The 19749-nt window shown below is 36.3% G+C and overlaps 1 protein-coding gene across 6 annotated transcripts in view; it reads right to left on the bottom strand.

The window, feature by feature from the left end:
- Nucleotides 1–19749, bottom strand: part of PAPOLA (poly(A) polymerase alpha) — a 58183-nt gene that overhangs the window by 28968 nt on the left and 9466 nt on the right. For all 6 annotated transcript variants that reach the window (XM_080807768.1, XM_080807770.1, XM_080807772.1 and 3 more), the window contains exons 2-11: nt 14323–14496; nt 13676–13742; nt 9533–9614; nt 7669–7778; nt 7170–7223; nt 4623–4734; nt 3844–3933; nt 3615–3753; nt 2002–2074; nt 562–682 (exon numbers count right to left, since the gene is read on the bottom strand). In XM_080807768.1, the coding sequence (XP_080663894.1) occupies nt 562–682; nt 2002–2074; nt 3615–3753; nt 3844–3933; nt 4623–4734; nt 7170–7223; nt 7669–7778; nt 9533–9614; nt 13676–13742; nt 14323–14496 (1022 nt within the window). The remainder of the gene's footprint in view (nt 1–561; nt 683–2001; nt 2075–3614; nt 3754–3843; nt 3934–4622; nt 4735–7169; nt 7224–7668; nt 7779–9532; nt 9615–13675; nt 13743–14322; nt 14497–19749) is intronic.

Below are 19749 nucleotides of genomic sequence, written 5' to 3'. Positions count from 1 at the left end.
CACTCCTAAGTTTGAAGTTGGTAGTGGTACAGCTACTTCTCTTTCCATGACTATTATCATGGATAATAGTGATATTATCATGGATAATATCATGTTCCAGCTACCTCCCTCAAAGACCATTTTTGGCAATGAAATTGCAACAGTACTGCTGGGATTCACAAAGTTTACAGGTTCTTCCAAATAATAGGCATTTTGGCCCCAATCCTACCCAAAGTATATAGCTTGCTAAAAGCATCTCTTGTGTCACCAGTGGAGACAAGCTGGTATCATTTTAAAACTTTACAAGGCAACCGCATAACACTAAAAGTAGCCCATAAAGGGCCACCTAAGGGGAGAGCTTTAAATTGGTTAACTTTCTAGTCTATAATCAAAAATAATCTGCCTCATGGGATAAAAACTGAGTTTTTCAAGTCAATTCTCAAATACATACTGTAATCAATAAACACCAAAACCCACTTCAGTGACTGCTTTCTTCATTTTAAACTGCATAGCCAACTACTGGGTCTACAATGGTATGTAGATCCTTCGTGTATAAAGGAGAGCATAAGGATAAACACTTACCTTGTTTAAACTCCTCAACCATGACCATCCGTGTTGAAACGGACACATTGTACGTGGAGTTCTGTTGTGGGTATGCTGGTGTAATTATAGGCATAAGATGGTACCTATCACTGGGGTTTACCTACATACAACAACAGCCAATCAGTTTCTTCAAGTACATATGCAACAGACACTTGGACTTTTTACCCCTTGTTAAACTGAACCAATGATTACATTTTATGTCATTCATAGCTGGAGTTGAGAAAGAAAAACCATGTAAGGCGACATTGTTTTTATAAGAATTCTTCACAGAATCCGAGATTTGGTCTCAACTAAAGGTTTGCTTCGATCATTTGGGCATGACTATTTTGGCAACCTTACTAGAAACAGTGTGCCTGCCAAGCAAAAAAGGTTCTAGTTGAGCATCTACTGATGTTTAGTTTTTCTTTTTTCAACAACAGAAATGGGGATGCACACACAATTACACTTTTCAAAAATGTCATACTAAATAGTGTTCTGTGCAAAACAAATTTTAAACAAAATGAAAACATAGTTTTTAATATATCATTAACTTATAGGAAGTATAAGTTCTTAAAACATGCTGAGGCTATATTATCTGTGTTATCATTTTAAGAAAAAATGAAATTACTTAGTAACTTATCTTTACCTGTATACTAATGATAACTGACATATTTCCACAAAGGAAACTATCAATTCACATCCTTCCAAAATTAAATGACTGAGGTTTGGAAAACTTGAAAACAGATAGCTTGATGTAATTAACAGACTTAAAACGGTCATAATTTTCAATACTGTAATAAAATAGGAAATTATTGGAGAAAAACAGAATTTTATAGACCTAAAAGCCTTACTGAAACCTCTATTTCTTTTATCAATTAATAAAGTGCATGTTGTTAACATCTAAACTGAGTAAGCGGTTCCCCAAAAGCAGAACAGAAGCTCTTCTTTTATCCCAACCACGTTTTTGTAATCTGAAATATCCAAACCAATTTTTACAATTACATCATAGTAATTAGAGTGATACTGCTCAGAAGTTATCTGCCACATGTAAACGTTAAACAGTTTTCCTACCACAACCCAATTTTAACAGAATATTTAGATCAAATAAAAAAATACAGGGATTTTGAGTATCCTTTTATTTTTTTTAAGCACAAATGCCCACACAAACTTTGACTTACAAGGTAGTTCTATATAGAATAAATTAAAATGTTAGTGAACTTGATATTATAAACTATGTACAATTAAAAGGAGTTTACAGGGTACATAATTATGCTTCTCACATCAGAGGACAATTATAGTTGAGGTTATCTAAAAGAAAGTGTAATACGGACATGTCCACTCATACATAAAAGGATGGGAGGTCTCCCTGAAGATTATGCAGATGATTTTTACTCGTTATTGCACAGTGCGAATTTGTAGGGGAAAAAATAATACACTAACCCTTGGGTCCCATACAGGCAAATTAAGATTGCATTCTTCAGGCTGTTTCAATAGCACTGGATTTGGCCATTCCCTGTTTAAAAAGATTGTAGCACTTGATAAGACTATTGGATATTACCATCTAAACGTATTTTGTTAAACATACAGCATTTGTGAATGTGATCCTTCTTCATTCATTCTGCCCTCTTGATATTTATCATCTTTTACTCCTTATCTGTTGATGTTAAGACTACTTCAAATACTTTTCCTCTAACTATGAAATCAACTTAAACCATCTGGTAGCTTTCTCAGGCTGGTAAGTCATACATCTTCTCTGACTCTCAAAGAACTGATAAAGCACTATTTAAATTAGAAAATACTATCCCAAGACATCCAATGTGTTCACCTCAACCATCAACAGGATAAACCCCTCCTGAAAGACAAAAGTCCTATCCTCATACTGGGCTACGTTCAAAGACAAGTGAGGGTGAAAAAGTTAACTCATTTCAGCAAAGGAATATGAATAATTACAGAGACGGATTAGGGAAATTTTATCTCACGACCTAAAGGTTCTAACATGAATATGTGTGATGAAACTTTGTGACGTGAATAACATTGTTTTCAAGACGCATTCTACGAGTTAGCTACCTCAGGTCTTTAGCGAAGAAATTCAAAATTCGAAAATATTTGCCATCCTTCGTAACAAGCTTAGCTTCTTAGAAATATTATTTACTATGTATGTGTAGCACTACAGAAATTATGACATTCTTTAGTCAACCTCATCAAAACTGATACATGATTAAGCACTATCAGATCTGTATATAACAGAATGTGTACTGAAAAGTGGGGCACAGTTCTATATTATAAATCTCTAATAACTTAAATTTGTATAAAATAACTAAAGAACTATTTTTGCAGAGGGAGGAGGTACAACATTTGGCAGGTACTGAGTGGGAAGACAGATCTCAAAGATCAATTTGATTAAAAACCAAGAAACCTAATCTTTCAGGCCAAAGCAACTAATATGAATTGGCAATCATTTTTATAGCTTACTTTTTTTAAAAGAAATAATGATTGACCAATGTGAATATGCTGAAACGAAGAAGCTTTAAAAAACAAACTCTCCTGGGTTAATAGCTAATCTCAAAGGGATGACAAAATTGCTATTTTTTACACATTTATAGTTATTCTTAGAAGCTTATTATATACATTTTTAATATTTTACCAGAGATAAATGGGCAGCTGAAAGCAAAAAAAAATTTCAAAGAAACGACCTACAGATTCAGAAGAGTCCGAAGAGTAAAAGAAGTGATATATGTAGTTTCATCCATACTTCCTAAAACTGATATAAATTCATTGGCTTTTAGCAGGCATGACGGCTAAAATTCTGGGTTTATTTAGAGGATACGGAAGCACAAAAAAAGCACCTGCCTTACTATCCTGGGAAAGCTAGGGAAAAGGAAAGGAATTTAGGTTTGCCATTTTATATATAACATGATCTCCCCAAGGCTACCTAAATGGCTACATCATGAACTAAAATTTGAATCTGAAACCAGCTGCAGAAATGTCATAGAAATAAGACTAAACTTCAGTGTCTACAATCAATTTTATTTTAATATAATCTAAACACATACCATTTAGAAAATACCAAGAAAAATTTATGTACAAGAGTTGATGCTATTGCATTTGGATAAAGCTGGCAAGTTCTTGCTACTAGCATAGCCCAGGAAACACCACCGAGGAAACCTAATATATTGGAATAGATGTTGTGGCCTGTTGATAAGGGAAAAGCAAAAAGAAAAGTTAGTGTTGAACAACAGTTGAAACATTTTTAATAAGCTAGCCAACAAATTCTGAACTCACGTTTGGCCCACAGTTTGATAGCTCTCAGAGTTAACCTGAAGTTGTCAATGTTTGGTACTAGATGTAAAATTTCATCGGTTACCCTGCAACCTGATTAACAGGGAGTGAAAAAACAGAACGTTAAATCATCAAAAGTTTAATGATAATGTTTCTTTTCAATTTTCTAAGATTGATGTCAAACTTAAATAAAAACTATTTCATTGAATCGGTAACGTTAATTAAATAAAAAAGCAAATAAAAAAATCTAAAACTTTAATCTCCTATCACAAGTATTACTGTAAACCAAACAATCTGCCTAATCTCAAACTTTGATTGTATAATTAAAACTTCTTCCCATCCAGATATACTGACATGGGTTTAATCCACTTAAGTTTGCAAGAACTGTTCTTTGAGAACAGGGTAATAGCAATGTAAATACAATAGTGTTCAGAAGTAACCCCTTTAAACACAACAGCTGACAAGGTTATCAAGAGTGTACAATCACAATTAATTAGGGTTATGCAGTGAAACCTAAACCACTAGTAATAGAGTACAAATGTCAGTCTTTAAATGCCCCAGGAAGAAAAGAAGTAACAGTGCAAGATACTAGTAAAGATACTAGTAAAATAAGTTACCATATACCCCTCTACAGTCTTAACTATTAAGTAAAGCATATTTTATCTGACTCACTATGGGTAAACAGCAGGGCTATAAAAAGTTCCATTTTAAATCTGAGGTAAAACCTATTTTGTATTTGACAAAAACTGTTACTATGCAAACAGAAGTAGGTTTTAACATACCATTAAGACTTCTTATGCATCTTATATCTAAATTCTTAAGCAGACTGTCATCTCGTAAGTCCAAGTCTTCTGGAATAGTCTGCAGTGCTAATCTTGCAAACAAAATATCAATCTAAAACAAAAACAAAACTTAATATTCCATACCCATCGGACTATTTTTAAGGCATTTCTTTAACAAAGAAAACACTTTAAATCCAGGATCTTCTCATCAACTATAAATATGACAGTGCCTCCAAAAGTCCAAAGTCCACTGATTTTTATCGAAGGTATTTTAATCAGATGTTAAAACACTGCATTATGAAAGAGAACTTGAATAAATACCTCTCATTTTAATCATGCTTACTAAGTTTAATTTACTAAGCTTACTAATGCATCTACTGGATATACTACATTTGTTAATACATCTACTACCAGACTATTTAAAATTAACTGCTTAGTTCTCTATATACATAAATTGTGAATTGATCATATATTAAAAGGTGCCCAACTATAAGGCCAACATCCTTTTATTTAGCTCAAATATACCTGCCAATAAAAAGGGGGTTCCTTGTATTTAAGAACTCACATATCTACCATTACAGTAGGTTTCCCCAACTTACTTCTGATTAAATAGAAACAAAACAAAAATAAACACTAGCTAATTTTGAAGGCTTATAGATGCAACCGACAAAACTCCTCCCCAATTCCTTGCTGGGCATGGAGCCCAATGCAGGGCCCAGAACTCTTGACCCTGAAGTCAAGACCAGAGCTGAGAAGAGTCCGACACTTAACCAACGGAGCCACACAGGCACCCCTCCCTCTTCTCCAAGGAAAGGTGAGAGTATGAACAAACTTAGTATGGATTTGGTCATTATTCCTGAGGGTATGATTTCATGGTTCCAAAACTCTGGATGCTGCCAGAAATAAGCCTTTTAGAAAATCACTTTAGAAGGCAGTATTTTAAAAGAGCTTATTGTGAAAAATCATTTAAAACATGCACCTACAAGACAGAAAAACAGCTATATGCTTTTATAAATAATTAACTTGTGGTATAGCATAAATGTTCAAATGAAACAGATTCCAAAGTTCAGTTGCTCCCCGAATTTAGACAGAAATAAAGATTATGTGCTACAAAAACACATTAACTCAAAAAGCAAGGCAACAGATATTGCCACTTTAAGTTAGGATAAAATGATTTTTAAAATGTTCTAATGTAAAGACATTCCCTAAAATAGTGTCATTTTTATATTGAATGTATGGACAGAAAACTAACACAGTAAATATTTCAAGTAACCATCTGACCTTCATCTCCATCCTGAAAAGTTCACACAACTGAGTCGGGTCTTTCACAAAAAAACAATCCCCCCCTCTTTGGTAATGTTCTTTTGAGGAAAGCAGGAAACTGCCTCACTACACATTGTTTTATATTTATTTAAATAGTGACAGCAAAATCTACCTGAACAAACCTTCATTAAATTTAATATTTTACGTCTACTTAATTAAGGTTAATCATTCAACTTTTCAAGAAGACGAAGCTGGCCATCTTTATGCAGCAATTAATTAGAAGTCGCCTTTTTTGTAGAACGATGAAGGATTGATTATTCTTCCAGTTCCCCAAATTTTACAATCTTCACTACCAGTGACTTTCCACAACTATTACATATGACAGAAATAATGTAAGTAACTGAAGTTGCTTCACTGTCTGACAGCTTTGTTCCAAATGCCTTCACTACAAATGTGGAGAACAGCAGACAGAAATGAGTATCATCTAAAGAATCTGAACTCGTAAATCCTCCCCTACCAGAAAATATCTCAGCATACACACTACCAGGTCAGTTTTCTCTCAACTTCTTAAATATTTAATTTAAATGAAGTCAAGGCAAAGTTCCATTTGCAAAAATATATTACTATCTTAATAAGACTAAAAGTATTTAAATTTGCAAATGGAAAACCTTCTGAGTAAACAGTTTTGTAACAGCATTCCATAGTAAATGTTTAGTTATTTCTGCCTATATTTTAGCTCTTAATTTCATGAGGCTCTTTGAGAAAAGATTAAGGGGCACCTCGGTGGCTTAGTTGGTTGAGCATCAGACTCTTGATCTCAGGATCCTGGGATCGAGCCCCACACCAGGCTCTGTGCTCAGCAAGGAGTCTGTCTGAGATTCCTTCCCTCTCCCCTTGCCCCCAGCGCGTCCCTCTCATTCTCTCTCTAATAAATCTTTAAAAAACAAAAACAAAAAACCACTAAAACGGGTGTCTGGGTGGCTCAGTCGGTTAAACATCCAACTCTTGATTTCGGCCCATGTCATGATCTCAGAGTCATGAGACTGAGCAAGGCATGGAGCCACCCTAGGATTCTCGCTCTCCCTTCCCACTCCCTCTAAAAAAATAAATAAAAATTAAAAAAAAATTAAAAAGACTAGAACTGATTTTCTACAAAGAACAGTCACTTCTATTAAAAAGATAAACTTAATAGTATCACAACAACTTACCAATTAAAATAATTTTTTAACCTACAACAATCACCGTTATACAGAGCAAGAACTGTCTATTTGAATTACACCTTACCTCTATCCCATCAAAACACAGTTTGATAACTGGTACAAATGCCTCTTCAACAGCCTGTAAGAAGATTAAGGGAGTTCAGTGTCTCTGAAACTACATATCAGACCTATACTAGTTTTAGTTCTTTTAAGTGAATGAGACATTTGAAATTGTTTAAACATATAAGCATAATGCCTGACACAGACTAGGTTTTCAACAACTAGCTTTAAGACACTAGGCTCTTGAATCAGATAAACCTAGGTTCAAAGCCTTGATTTCTGCCACTCAGATGTAATTGTAGCAACACTGCCTAATATTTCCTCTTTTTCCCTGATTTCCTACTCTGAACATGAGATGAAATTTATTTTAGGCTTGTAAAGAATAACATGCAAGCATACATGTTAAGCCCTTGAAAGGATCTGGCAAACTGCAAGAGCTCAGTAAATGACGGCTATACCACAAAATTTGCTCTATTTCACTAATTTTTGTAACTCCTCCCCTCTCACCCCAAAGATTTACGCACTCTTAAATCTTTTACTTCTTCCTGTAATTTCAACTTATCATAGAATGAGGTGAAAAAGTCACTTCGATCAACGTGTCTTGGTGCAACACACAACGCATCAATATCGGCACCTAAAAAAAATTAAGCCCATCAGCCACGAATTACTATTACGATAAAATTATTTTGCATCTTATCATGGCAGTACTTGATGTTGAGAATCTGCTAACATTATACCGGTGAGCCTCTAAAAATGTGCCCTTCCCCTTAAAAAACATTACTGGTCAGTACAGGAAAAACAGGATCCTGACGGGTTATCTTTTTTCCTGCAGTAACCTCTCTTTGTAGTGGTCCAGGTGACCTTCAGAGGAAGGTAACTCAGAGAGGACTTTTATGTTAAAGAGAGGGAACTATTCAAGAAGACACCCAACATTTTGATGTTACTAGTCATAGTCATATTCATTAGCAAACTGTAACAAAGTGTTTTTCCCCCCACACATTATGTGAGTAGTGCTTATAAGCCTCTATCTGGCCCCTAAATGGAGCCTACAGAATAAACTCCCAAAAGGATCACTGGCAAGAACGCAAAAAGGCATACCATGGTAAGATACTTGTTACTGATTTAGTGCTTGATAGGAACCAAGCCTCAAGTGCATAGGGGGAACACAACAAAGATGACTTAAATCAATAACTGGGATCATAAAAGGGAGAGATCAATGTGGAATCAGGTCAACATAGACATTTCCCTAGAAGACTCAATAGCTAAGGCACTACTCTGAAGGCTGTATATTTAGCATATATGTGAAAGGAAGAACTGTACAGTGCACAGGACACATCAAAAGCAAATGCCTAACTACTACTGGCACAGAGCAGTGGGAGATAGGGAGAAGGAAGGGTGCCAGGACAAAGAGAACACTATCCTGGCAGACACTTTTAACAAAGAAGCCAGAGGTTAATGGTTGAAGAATGCTAGTTCTGCCAAGAGATGGCTGGGAGAAACTGTTTGTGCCTACTGTTTGTGTAAGCCTCAGGCATCTATTTGTTACATGAGAATAAGAGAACTGAGGAATAAATGAGATAATGAAGACCAAAAGCTTACTATTAGCTCAGTGCCCAGCAAAAAAGTCCAATAAATGTTCTCTGTCATGGTAACATTTTCACTGTGTATTTATTTGTGTAAGTACAAGCATAAGCAAGAAAACTAGCAGTAATCATCAATGGCTGCAGATACACTACTGTGGTCTGGTTTTTGCTCAAATATATTTTACAACTATTAAAAAAAGCACGGGGAAAAGAAAACCCACAGGTCTTTTTAAAAGGTCTGCATTCATTTTTTTCCTGATTTCCTGACCTGATATTCTTTAGGTAGAGGAACTGATACAGAGAACAGCACACTGTCCAAAAGAACTCTCCAATGGAAGTAAGTTCTCTCTGTACTTTGCAGCAAAGTAGCCACTAGCCACCATGATACTTATGGACACTGAAAATGTGACTTCCACTGAGGCACGCAATTAACTTCTTCAGCTTAAGTATAGTTGATGTTCAATGTTATGTTAGCCTCAGGTGTACAACACAGTGACTGCACAAGTCTATACACTATGCTCTGCTCTCCACTCTCAAGTACAGTTACCACCTCTTACTACACAAGATTGCTACCATACTACCGACTACATTGCCTACGCTGTACAGAACTGATTTTTTAAATTTACTTAGTACCACACTGGTCAGTGCAGGCTTAGAAGGCATCTATTTTTATCTTCTTAACTTTAGGCTCCCTGAAGTACTCTATCTTCCAGGCAAACTCACTCAAGTAACTGTGATGAATATGTCATTATGATTTTTAAGAACTAAAAAGGGTATTCCTTCTCAAGATATTTACAGTATTTACCTTTTGTATGTACTCCTAATCTGTAAGATCCAAACGTAAAAATTTTTCCTCCAACATTTTCAATTACAGATTGTGGAAGATTCTGTTAAACAAACAAGAAATGGGATAGTCTATCAGTGGAGCACAAAAGAAATTATTTCAAACAGCACTATATAATAATTTTTAAAAACCCAAGAATTCAAATTCAGTGCAAATTCATGGAGGGTAAACAAACTCTGTCAGCTCTACCAAATACCAGGTCTTCAGGTAGCAACCAATTCTGAAATAAAAGCAAATTCCAATTTTAGTGAATGTGCCTTAGTGATCCATACCGTTTTAGAATTGTGCCACATTTCTGGAAACTGCTATAAAAGAGGACTATACAGGAGAACATGTGATTCCACTGGATCAATATTAGAAGCAGATTTTATTCATGACCAAGATGCTGCAAATATCATGAATGTTAGAATAAAACAAAAACATATTTGATGGCTTGAAAAAATTACATTCAATGATTATACTGAATATTCCATAGTACATTAGACATAATTTTGCTATATCAAAAGTGACTTTAAAGCCAATACTGCTACATAATCGTTTAGATTTCCAAAGGCTTTGGTGGGATTACTTTGAACAGAACTAAAACTTACTGATAGTTTCTTAGAGTAGAAACACCAAGAACAAGGATAAAGGCAAGCATTTAAAAATCATCTTCCCAGGACACCTGGTTGGCTCAGTCGGTTAAGCCACTGCCTTCGGCTCAGGTCACGATCCCAGGGTCCTGGGATCGAGTCCCACATCGGGCTTCTTGTCCAGGAGGGAGCCTGTCTCTGCCTGCCACTCTGCCTGCTTGTGCTCTCTCTGACAAATAAATAAATAAAACCTTAAAAAAAAAAAAATCATCTTCCTGGCCCTGGTACTACTTTAAAGTACTATGGTGAGTACTTAATACCACTGGTGTTAAGGATGGTACCTGTCCAAACAAAAAACAATTTTAATGTGTGCTTGGTCAATGTTTGTCTTCACTTTCTAATTCCTCAGTAACATCTTATTCAGTACCAAAACACCCATCACTCCTCCTCCAGTAACATAAATGAAAGTGTTACTTCATACTACAAAAACCTTAAAAATAAATTGTAAAGATTCAGGGACTCCCTTGTTTTTTAAGGGCACATTTAATCAACACTTACAGAAAAAGGACCATGTAGACATATTACATTTGTCTTCCTACATTTAGAAATCTAAAAATCTTACTTGCAAAGATGGCCCGGTTATGTAAATTAAGCCAGGAAGATGTTGCAGGAATAGGCCTACAAAGGGAGTTAGGAAGAAACTACCTGAGAACAATGATCTACAAACTTTTCTAGAAAAACAGATCTTTTGGATAAGTGAACTCTAAACTGTCCAATATAGCAGCCACTACGGTGTGAAATACATATGTAATGTGTATATAGTGAAATAAAGCTAGCTTGGCTGAGGAGCTAGATATTTTAGTTCATTTAAACGGAAACAGCCACATGTCACTTATGACTACTGTTATTAGCACGTTTACACATTTATATGTTTATAGCTATTTTAGTCATTTTAACCCAGAAAATAAAGATTCTTTAATTCAGGTCACAGAAAAATAAACTGCAAATCTTTTTTTTTTTTTCTTTTAGTCTCAGAATATTAGCAAACAAGACAACTGAAGTAAAAATCAAATCTTAGGGGCACCTGGGTGGCTCAGTGGGTTAAGCCTCTGCCTTCAGCTCAAGTCAAGATCTCAGGGTCCTGGGACTGAGCCCCACATCAGGCTCTCTGTGCAGCATGGGAGCCTGCTTCCCCCTTTCTCTCTGCCTACCTCTCTGCCTACTTGTGATCTCTCTGTCAAATAAATAAATAAAATCTTTAAAAAAAAAAATTCAAATCTTACATAACCCCCCCCCCAAATACCATAAATAAATTAACTGGAACTATCTATTAATCACTGCTTCTCAACCAGGGATGACTCTACTCCTCCAGGAACATACAGCAATGTCTGGAGACATTTTTAGTCATCATCTGGAGAGACAGAGGGCAGGACAGTAAATCTAGTAAAAAGGGGTCAGGGATGTGTTTTGCTTAACATCTTACGATGCACATGACAGCACCCTAAAAAAGAATTATCTGCTCCCAAAATATCAACAGTGTCAACATCAAGAAATCCTGTATCAAGTCTTAAAACTAATCATCTGGAGAAGAAATTCTCTCTACAAAAGGCAGACACAAAAGATCAAAACTTTCTCTAACCAACTCACTACTAATGGTTAGGCTATAGTAGAAAGGACATTGATAAAACCCAACAGGAATAAGCACTACTTTCATTCATCCTAACACATTTTCTTACAGGCAGTAAAACCAGCAGGAAGAACTGTATCAAGAATTACTGGTGAAAGAAACTTACTGAGTAAATACCTGAAACAAACTATCCATGAGGCAGTATTCATGTTTCACATTAAATAAATCTAAGTTTTGGCTTTGTCTACTTCACTATGGCTTTAAACTTAAACATTTAAAAAATGCCATTAAAACAAAGCTGTATTTCCTGGGGTGCCTGGGTGGCTCAGTCAGTTAAGCCAATGCCTTAGGCTCAGGTCATGATCCCAGAGTCCTGGAACGAGTCCCGCACGGGGCTCCTTGCTCAGCCGGGAGCCTGCTTCTCTCTCCCCCTCTGACTGCTTGTGCACACACTCTCTCTCTCTGACAAATAAATAAATAAAATCTTTTTTTTAAAAAGCTGTATTTCCTACAGAAGGTTAAGGAAACACTAAGTTCAATAAATGAGTAAAAAATACTTTAACTTGGACATCTGCTGCTCAGCTCAAAAAAAACCTTCCTTTATAAAATCTCATTCATAGGGCGCCTGCTGGCACAATTGGTTAAGGGCCCAACTTTTGATTTCAGCTCAGGTCATGATCTCAGGGTCCTGGGATCAAGCCCCACATCCAGGCCTCAAGATTCTCTCTCTCGCTCTGCACCACCCCCACAAATCTTTAAAAATAAATAAAAAACAAAATCTCATTCATATCAGGAATTCTATCAGTGAGAAACCATATAATACATGGAGTCCCCCGTTCAGAACACTCCCACTGCTGAAATTTTAATCAGTTGCTTAAAATATATATATGCTGTTTCAAGAAAACAATATTATATTGGGACGCCACGGTGGCTCAGTTGTTAGGCATTTGCCTTCGGTTCAGGTCATGATCCCAGGGTCCTAGGATCAGGCCCCATATCGGGCTCCCTGCTCAGCAGGAAGCCTGCTTCTCCCTCTCCCACTCCCCCTGCTTGTGTTCCCTCTCTCACTGTGTCTTTGTCAAATAAATAAATATATAAAAATCTTAAAAAAAAAGTATAAATATGACTAAAATTTAAAGACTTTCTTCTTTGTTAAACCCCTCTCTCAAGTTTTCTTCAATCCCTGGTTCTCTTTCCATCAATTTTTCAAGACGTATTATAGATTAAATATGCATTTTGTACTCCCTGGGAAAATTACCACTATGTAAGCAATTTTTTTTAATGTAAACTCTACCCCCAACATGGGACTCAAACTTACAACCCCAAGATCAAGAGCTGCACCCTCTACAGACTAAGCCAGCCAGACGTTCCTATGTAATTTTTAAAAATGGGTCAAATGAATTCCATACACAGCTCTAAGAATACATTTCCTTTACCAGAAGCCCAGTCATGGATTCATCAACTATATGTATGATTTTTCGTAATAAAATTTTAGGAACTCAGAGAATATTATAAAAAACTAAGGAGATACTGAGTTTGAGAGTTTAGTATCTGCAAGCCAAAAAATTGTTCAATGTCATAGGTAGCTTAAAAGGTAACAAGATTCTCAAATATGTAATATACATTTTTAAAGCACCTCTTCAGTCAGTATCTATTATTTCTGTGAAGCATAAGTAATTATGGAATTTCAGCTTGAAGTACTGCAACAAAAAAGTATTTATAAAATCACTGAATTCAGTTCAGATTTCCCTGCTTTCCAAATAATTAGAAACAATCTAATTCTGGTATCAGATAGTCTAAAATGGGACTTTGCATGAAAGACTCTAAATCCACTCTAATAAGAACAGCTTAAGACTGCTGCTGTTCAGTTGGCAAATCATTTCATATACAAATAAGTCTCCTTACCTTGCTTTCACTGATTTCTCGTATCCACTCTTTTACCAGGTTATTTAATTTTCCCAAAATTAAAATCCTGTTGATAGAGCAAATATCAATCAAGTATCAAGTTGTTTCATTACTAATTAAAATGAAAATCAGTTTTCAATAGGTGGATCCCTAAATTTTAACCAGTTTTTAATTTATCAGAAAGTATACAGTAGTTTACTATAGGCACTGTTACACTGGGTAAGGCATTCTTTTAGCTGACTAAGAATTTTCCTTCTGACAATTCTGTACTGTAATAACTAAAAGCATCAAAAATCAAAAGGGAATAAAATTCACTGTAGGAAAAAGTTTCTAAGCTTCGCTCTTGTACAAGACAGATTGCAGGGAATATTCTGACTGAGTAGATAATGCCTCAAAAATTAGTTTACTGAGGTGCCTGGGTGGCTCAGTGGGTTAAGCCTCTGCCTTCAGCTCAGGTCATGGTCTCAGGGTCCTGGCATCGGGCTCTCTGTTGAGCAGGGAGCCTGCTTCCCCCTCTCTCTCTGCCTGCCTCTCTGCCTACTTGTGATCTCTCGCTCTGTCAAATAAAATAAAATCTCAAAAAAATTAGTTTATTACACTGATGAAAAATTATAAATTAAACGAAAAATATGTATGTGTGTATTCACCTGCGCTGCAGTTCCTCTTCCTCTTCAAAAACCCCAAAGGGCTTCAGAGTCTCAATTAGTTTCTGTGTAAGCAGGCAGTCCGTCTCCTTGGGGGCTGCTAAGCTGATAGGAGAGGTGATGCCATAGTGCTTCTGGGGCGGCTGTGTTTGTTGTGATCCCTGCGTTGTAACTGGACTACAAACAAAATTAGATAAAATTACTGCCGAAGAATTTCTACAATTTGAATCAAACCATGTGACTAGAAAAACTGCTTTAATAAAATGCATTTCTAAACACAGTTGGTTCCCTGCCATACTCAGAAAGACTCCTTTCAAAAGACATCTTAGAACAAAAAGTAACCAACCAAAAGCAAATGACCAAAGAGAAAACTCTGTATCTCTTCGCACTCCAAGGACTTTTATCTTTGTCATTAACTAAATACCTAAATAAGCTGTAAGAATCCAGATCAAATACACTGGTAGAGAAAACACAATCTAGAATATGGTGAACTGAGAAACTACTTCTTGAAAAGGAGCCATAATCTGTTGTACTGTTATTTCTAAAGCAATGATAAACACACTACAATTAATAAATTTTTAAAAAACACACTATTTAACCAATACAAGATACTCCCCACAAATAGAATTTAGTATCTGACTCACAGGGAAAATAATTTATAAAATACACAGCAAATAACAAAGATAACTTGCGGAATGGGGGGCACCGTAGTCACACACTTATTACCCATTTCTGGTGAGAGACTGGCACTTAACAGTGATGCTAATCTAGAAGTAGTTTTCCCCCACTTTTAGAGAAATTCCAGATTTTTTACAATCGGTGGGATTTTACTGTAACTAGTTAAATACAAAAAGGCATGGCATGCTTGAAACGCTTTAGGAAATTAGACTCGAGTATTTTTCGATGAAACTCATTCTTGTCTCTTATTCTCTGCTAAAATAATTGTTAAGTCAATGGACAAGAGCTCTATAGATAAGTAGCACAATTATTATTTAAAAACTAACAAGTCAAATACCATACAAAATGAGGAACGGGCTAGGAACCTATTTCTCCCATATCTGTTCCTTAAAAAATTAAAAGTGTTTGTTTTATATACAAACACACCCTTACTTTTCTTTCCAAGTTCTAAGTATATAATTTTTTTTATACTGAAGAGAAAAAAAAATTGAAGTGCAATAATCTACTTAAGCAATAATACGCCAAATCCAAGAATCCTATGCATGAAAGTCCCATTATGCATTTAATACCTACCCGCTGGGTTCTGGTTTATACAGTGATTGCTGGACAGTGTTCTGTATTTTGTCTTCTGATATCAACACAGAACTAAGAATGCCAAGAAACTCATAATGCTTCTTTCTAAGTTAGCCATTGGTCTGTATATTCTCTAGTCAATGTTTCCTGGTCTAGTTATGCACTCTCTCAATTTTAATCCAGGTTTTGTAGTAACATTTACTAAATAAATATGTCAGATATATTATCTGTTGCAGCAATTAATTCATTTTAGATCCTTCCTCCTACTCCTGTAATCTAAACTACAAAGCTATACGAAGGCTATGTTAATTCCCAGAGCTGGGAGTCCACATGAGCATCAAACACTGTCTCAGACTAAATATCTTACATTAATGCTCTATTTTTCAAATTTATGTAGCATTTTCTATGATTAAAATATACAAATTAATCTAAGTGTAAATGCATTCATGTCTTGGTTAGTACATACTGTCAATAAAGTTACCATCAGGGTCCATAAAAGTGACATCAAAAAGGTAGTTCTCAGGTGCCTGGGTGGCTCAGTTGGTTAAGCGGCTGCCTTCAGCTCAGGTCATGATCCTGAAGTCCCGGGATCCCACATCGGGTTCCCTGCTCTTTGGGGAGTCTGCTTCTCCTGCTGACCTCTCTCTTCTCATGCGCTCTCTCATTCTCTCTCTCTCTCTCTAATAAATAAAATCTTTAAAAAAGGGGGGGGGGCTGGCTGGCTCAGTGGGTTAAGCCTCTGCCTTTGGCTCAGGTCATGATCTCAGGGTCCTGGGATCGAGCCCCGCATCGGGCTCTCTGCTCAGCAGGGAGCCTGCTTCCCCCTCCTCTCTGCCTGCCTCTCTGCCTAACTGTGATCTCTCTGTCAAATAAATAAATAAAATCTTTTAAAAATAGGTGGGGGTTAGCCCTCAGGGCGCCTGCATCGCTCAGCTAGTTAAGCCTCCGCCTTTGGCTCAGGTCCGGATCCGCCCTGCATGGCACTGGGCTCCCCGCTCAGGGGGGAGCCTGCTTCTCCCTTCTCCCTCTCCCTGCCGCTACAGCTGCTTGTGCTCTCTCTAATAAATAAAATCTTAGGGAAAAAAAAAGTAGCCCTCAAAACTGCCTAACCATTTGAGAATTCTTCACACCATACATACTGATTTCAGATATATCAGGTATTAAATGAAAACAGCACACTTACCACATATCCCAAAGTGATTATATTCTCTCATATTTTTCACTGCTTCATATGAGTTTCTCCAAGTAAACTAGAACCCTTCGTGACTACCACAGGATTATGAATACCTTAATAAATGATTTTAACATGAGTAGAGCCAGAAATGAAAACAAATACAAGTTCATTCTAGCTAGACTTGGTTCAAGCAAGGCGAGATTTCAAGTCAAGTGTGAACTGGATTTGTTTTCATAACTTCAGGTAAAATAATCCACTCTAGTGGAATGCTTTTTGTTTTGAGCAAGTAATACGTTTCTCTACATTCATTCCTTTCTGAAGGGGTTGTATCTATTACCAGTTGAGTTGGGTCAACAAAATAGGAGTACTCACTCTCTCTGAGGTCAAGTCTCAGTTCTCTTTCCCAGTTTTTCTTTCTCAAATATTCAGGTTTTTCATTGTCACACAAAATAACAATGCTTGGAAAGGTCCTATCTACTTCAAAAATATCACCAGAATATTAGGATACCGACTCATATTTCTAAATTCACACCAAGTCTGCTCACCCTAATTTGAAAAGTATGTTGACTTCTAGGAGTTTCCACATTAACATTTTGATGGGGAAACAAATTAGATGCAAATTACAGCTTTTTATTTACTTTATTCAAAAAATCATCACATAATCTAAAATAAAATCATTTATTTGCCCCATCTAATTCAGGAAAGAATTACATATACAGCATATGTCTACACATGTATACATACAGAACATGTATCTAACTCAAGTACATGTATAAAACATACACTAATTCAAGAACACTTATCAAAAAATAAAAATCAGTCAAAATCAAGTAAGAGGAAAGAAATACATATTCTGAAAGTCACAAGATACCTGTGCCTCCAATAAAAATGGCTTAATTTTAACTTAAATAGCTGGACTAGAAATTACAAGCTACCATATGCACTTTCAGTGTCCAAAATGTCCCAAGTAGAAAAGCTAACCATGACTGTAAATGGAGAAAGTGAAGTTTTCCGTTCAATTTTAGTATTAGAATTTTATTTGCTTTTCTAACAAAACAAAATTACACATTCAATACCGAGTAATTTAAAGGATTCTGCTTTATAGAGCCTCTCCTAGAACAATACACCACACAGCTATCAACCCCAAGAATGCAGTTCTTCCTCCCATTTTCAAGCACATTAGATATCTGCCCCATCTATCACTTTCTAGAGTCATTTTTTAACCAGCATTTAGTTTTCCTTAGACATTACTCTATTTTAATAATGAAATCCTACAATTACACAAAACAAAGAAAAAACAGACTAGATATAGAGCTACAGTATTTGTGATTTATTAAAATTTCTTTGGGGGTTTTTACTATGAAGAACGTTCTACGTGTGCTTTTCCTGTGCATGAGATTTTCCATCTCATGAACATGATTTATCTTTACTTTTAGGATACTCTATGAATTCTCCGGGTAAAACTGGTGGCCATCCACGGGACGCCTGGGTGGCTCAGTTGGTTAAGCGGCTGCCTTCGGCTCAGGTAGTGATCCCAGCGTCCTGGGATCGAGTCCCACATCAGGCTCCTTGCTCGGCAGGGAGCCTGCTTCTCCCTCTGCCTCTGCCTACCACTCTGTCTGCCTGTGCTCACTCACTCGCTCTCTAACAAATAAATAAATTCACAAAACAAAACAAAACAAAACAAAACTGGTGGCCATCCAGCAAGTTCTCTACTCTACAACAATGCAATTATCACTATGTCTGTAAGAACCTGTACCCTAATTTCTTGCTGCTTTATATCTCTATCCTTATTTTTCCTTTTCACCCAACCTTTAATGCAAAACATTTTGCTGGTTTTTAACATGTGACTAAAGCATTCTGTCTTAATCCTTTCTGGATTGGAATAAGATGTAAATACATAACTACAATTACAGTACATATATGAATTTTGCCCCCTCTCAAAATCACCAAAAAAAAAAAAAAAAAAAAAACCCACAGCAAAACATTACTTCCCCCATCCCAAGTGTTTTGGAGAGTAGAAGAGTGACACCTGGGGAGCCCACAGTGTTGAGTATTTTCAGAATTCTTCTCTCAATCATGGAACACAGGATATTTTCTTTACAACATTTAAAATATTTTCATTACAGCAAGGCTTACACAAGAAACATACCCGTTTTTCCTTTTTTTTTGTTTTGTTTTGTTTTGTTTTAACATTCTGTATAACAATTCCATTCCAACTACTCTAGTTTTAACTCCTGGCACCTTGTTCTCACTCCTCCTTTCTCCCTTATCATGCCAGTCCACCATTCATTCTGCTACCAAACACATCTTCCTTAAAAACCTCCATGATTTCTGGTAGCAGAATTCAAAACTCTTGTCTACAAAGCTTGCTCTCAATTCAGAAGCAATCTGATAAAGTGGTAAGACAGAAAGCAGGCCTGAGGGGCGCCTGGGTGGCTCAGTGGGTAAAAGCCTCTGCCTTGGGCTCAGGTCATGATCGCAGGGTCCTGGGATCGAGCCCCGCATCTGGCTCTCTGCTCAGCAGGGACCCTGCTTCCCTCCTCTCTCTCTGCCTGCCTCTCTGCCTACTTGTGATCTCTGTCTGTCAAATAAATAAATAAAATCTTAAAAAAAAAAAAAAGAAAGAAAGCAGGCCTGATTTCACAGCTACTAGTTATATATCACTCTGGTTTCACTTCTGTCATTGTTATATTATTATCTCTAAGTTGTACCTCCAAGGATTTACCTTAGAATTTATCTCTCTCCTCTACATCAGATGGTAAACTAGGAATCTAAAAACTTTAGCACATCTGTAACACTGAAGAACAGTTCCCAAGCATAGGAAGTTTTAATCCAACGCTCAAAGAAAAGTCCACTCTTTCCCCATGTTAGGCTGTGCATAACAGGACTCTAATTAGGATAAAGATACTCAGAATAGCACATTTTTGTGAAATTAGTGTATGACTGCAGGTTGCTTATTTCAGCTATATATTTATTTCAAAAGTCTAGGCATCTAACTTAGT

Source organism: Martes martes (assembly GCF_963455335.1).
Source record: "Martes martes genome assembly, chromosome: 7".
Lineage (NCBI taxonomy): Eukaryota > Metazoa > Chordata > Mammalia > Carnivora > Mustelidae > Martes > Martes martes.
Note: the sequence above shows the minus strand (reverse complement) of the source record. Positions and strands in the feature narration are given on the sequence as shown.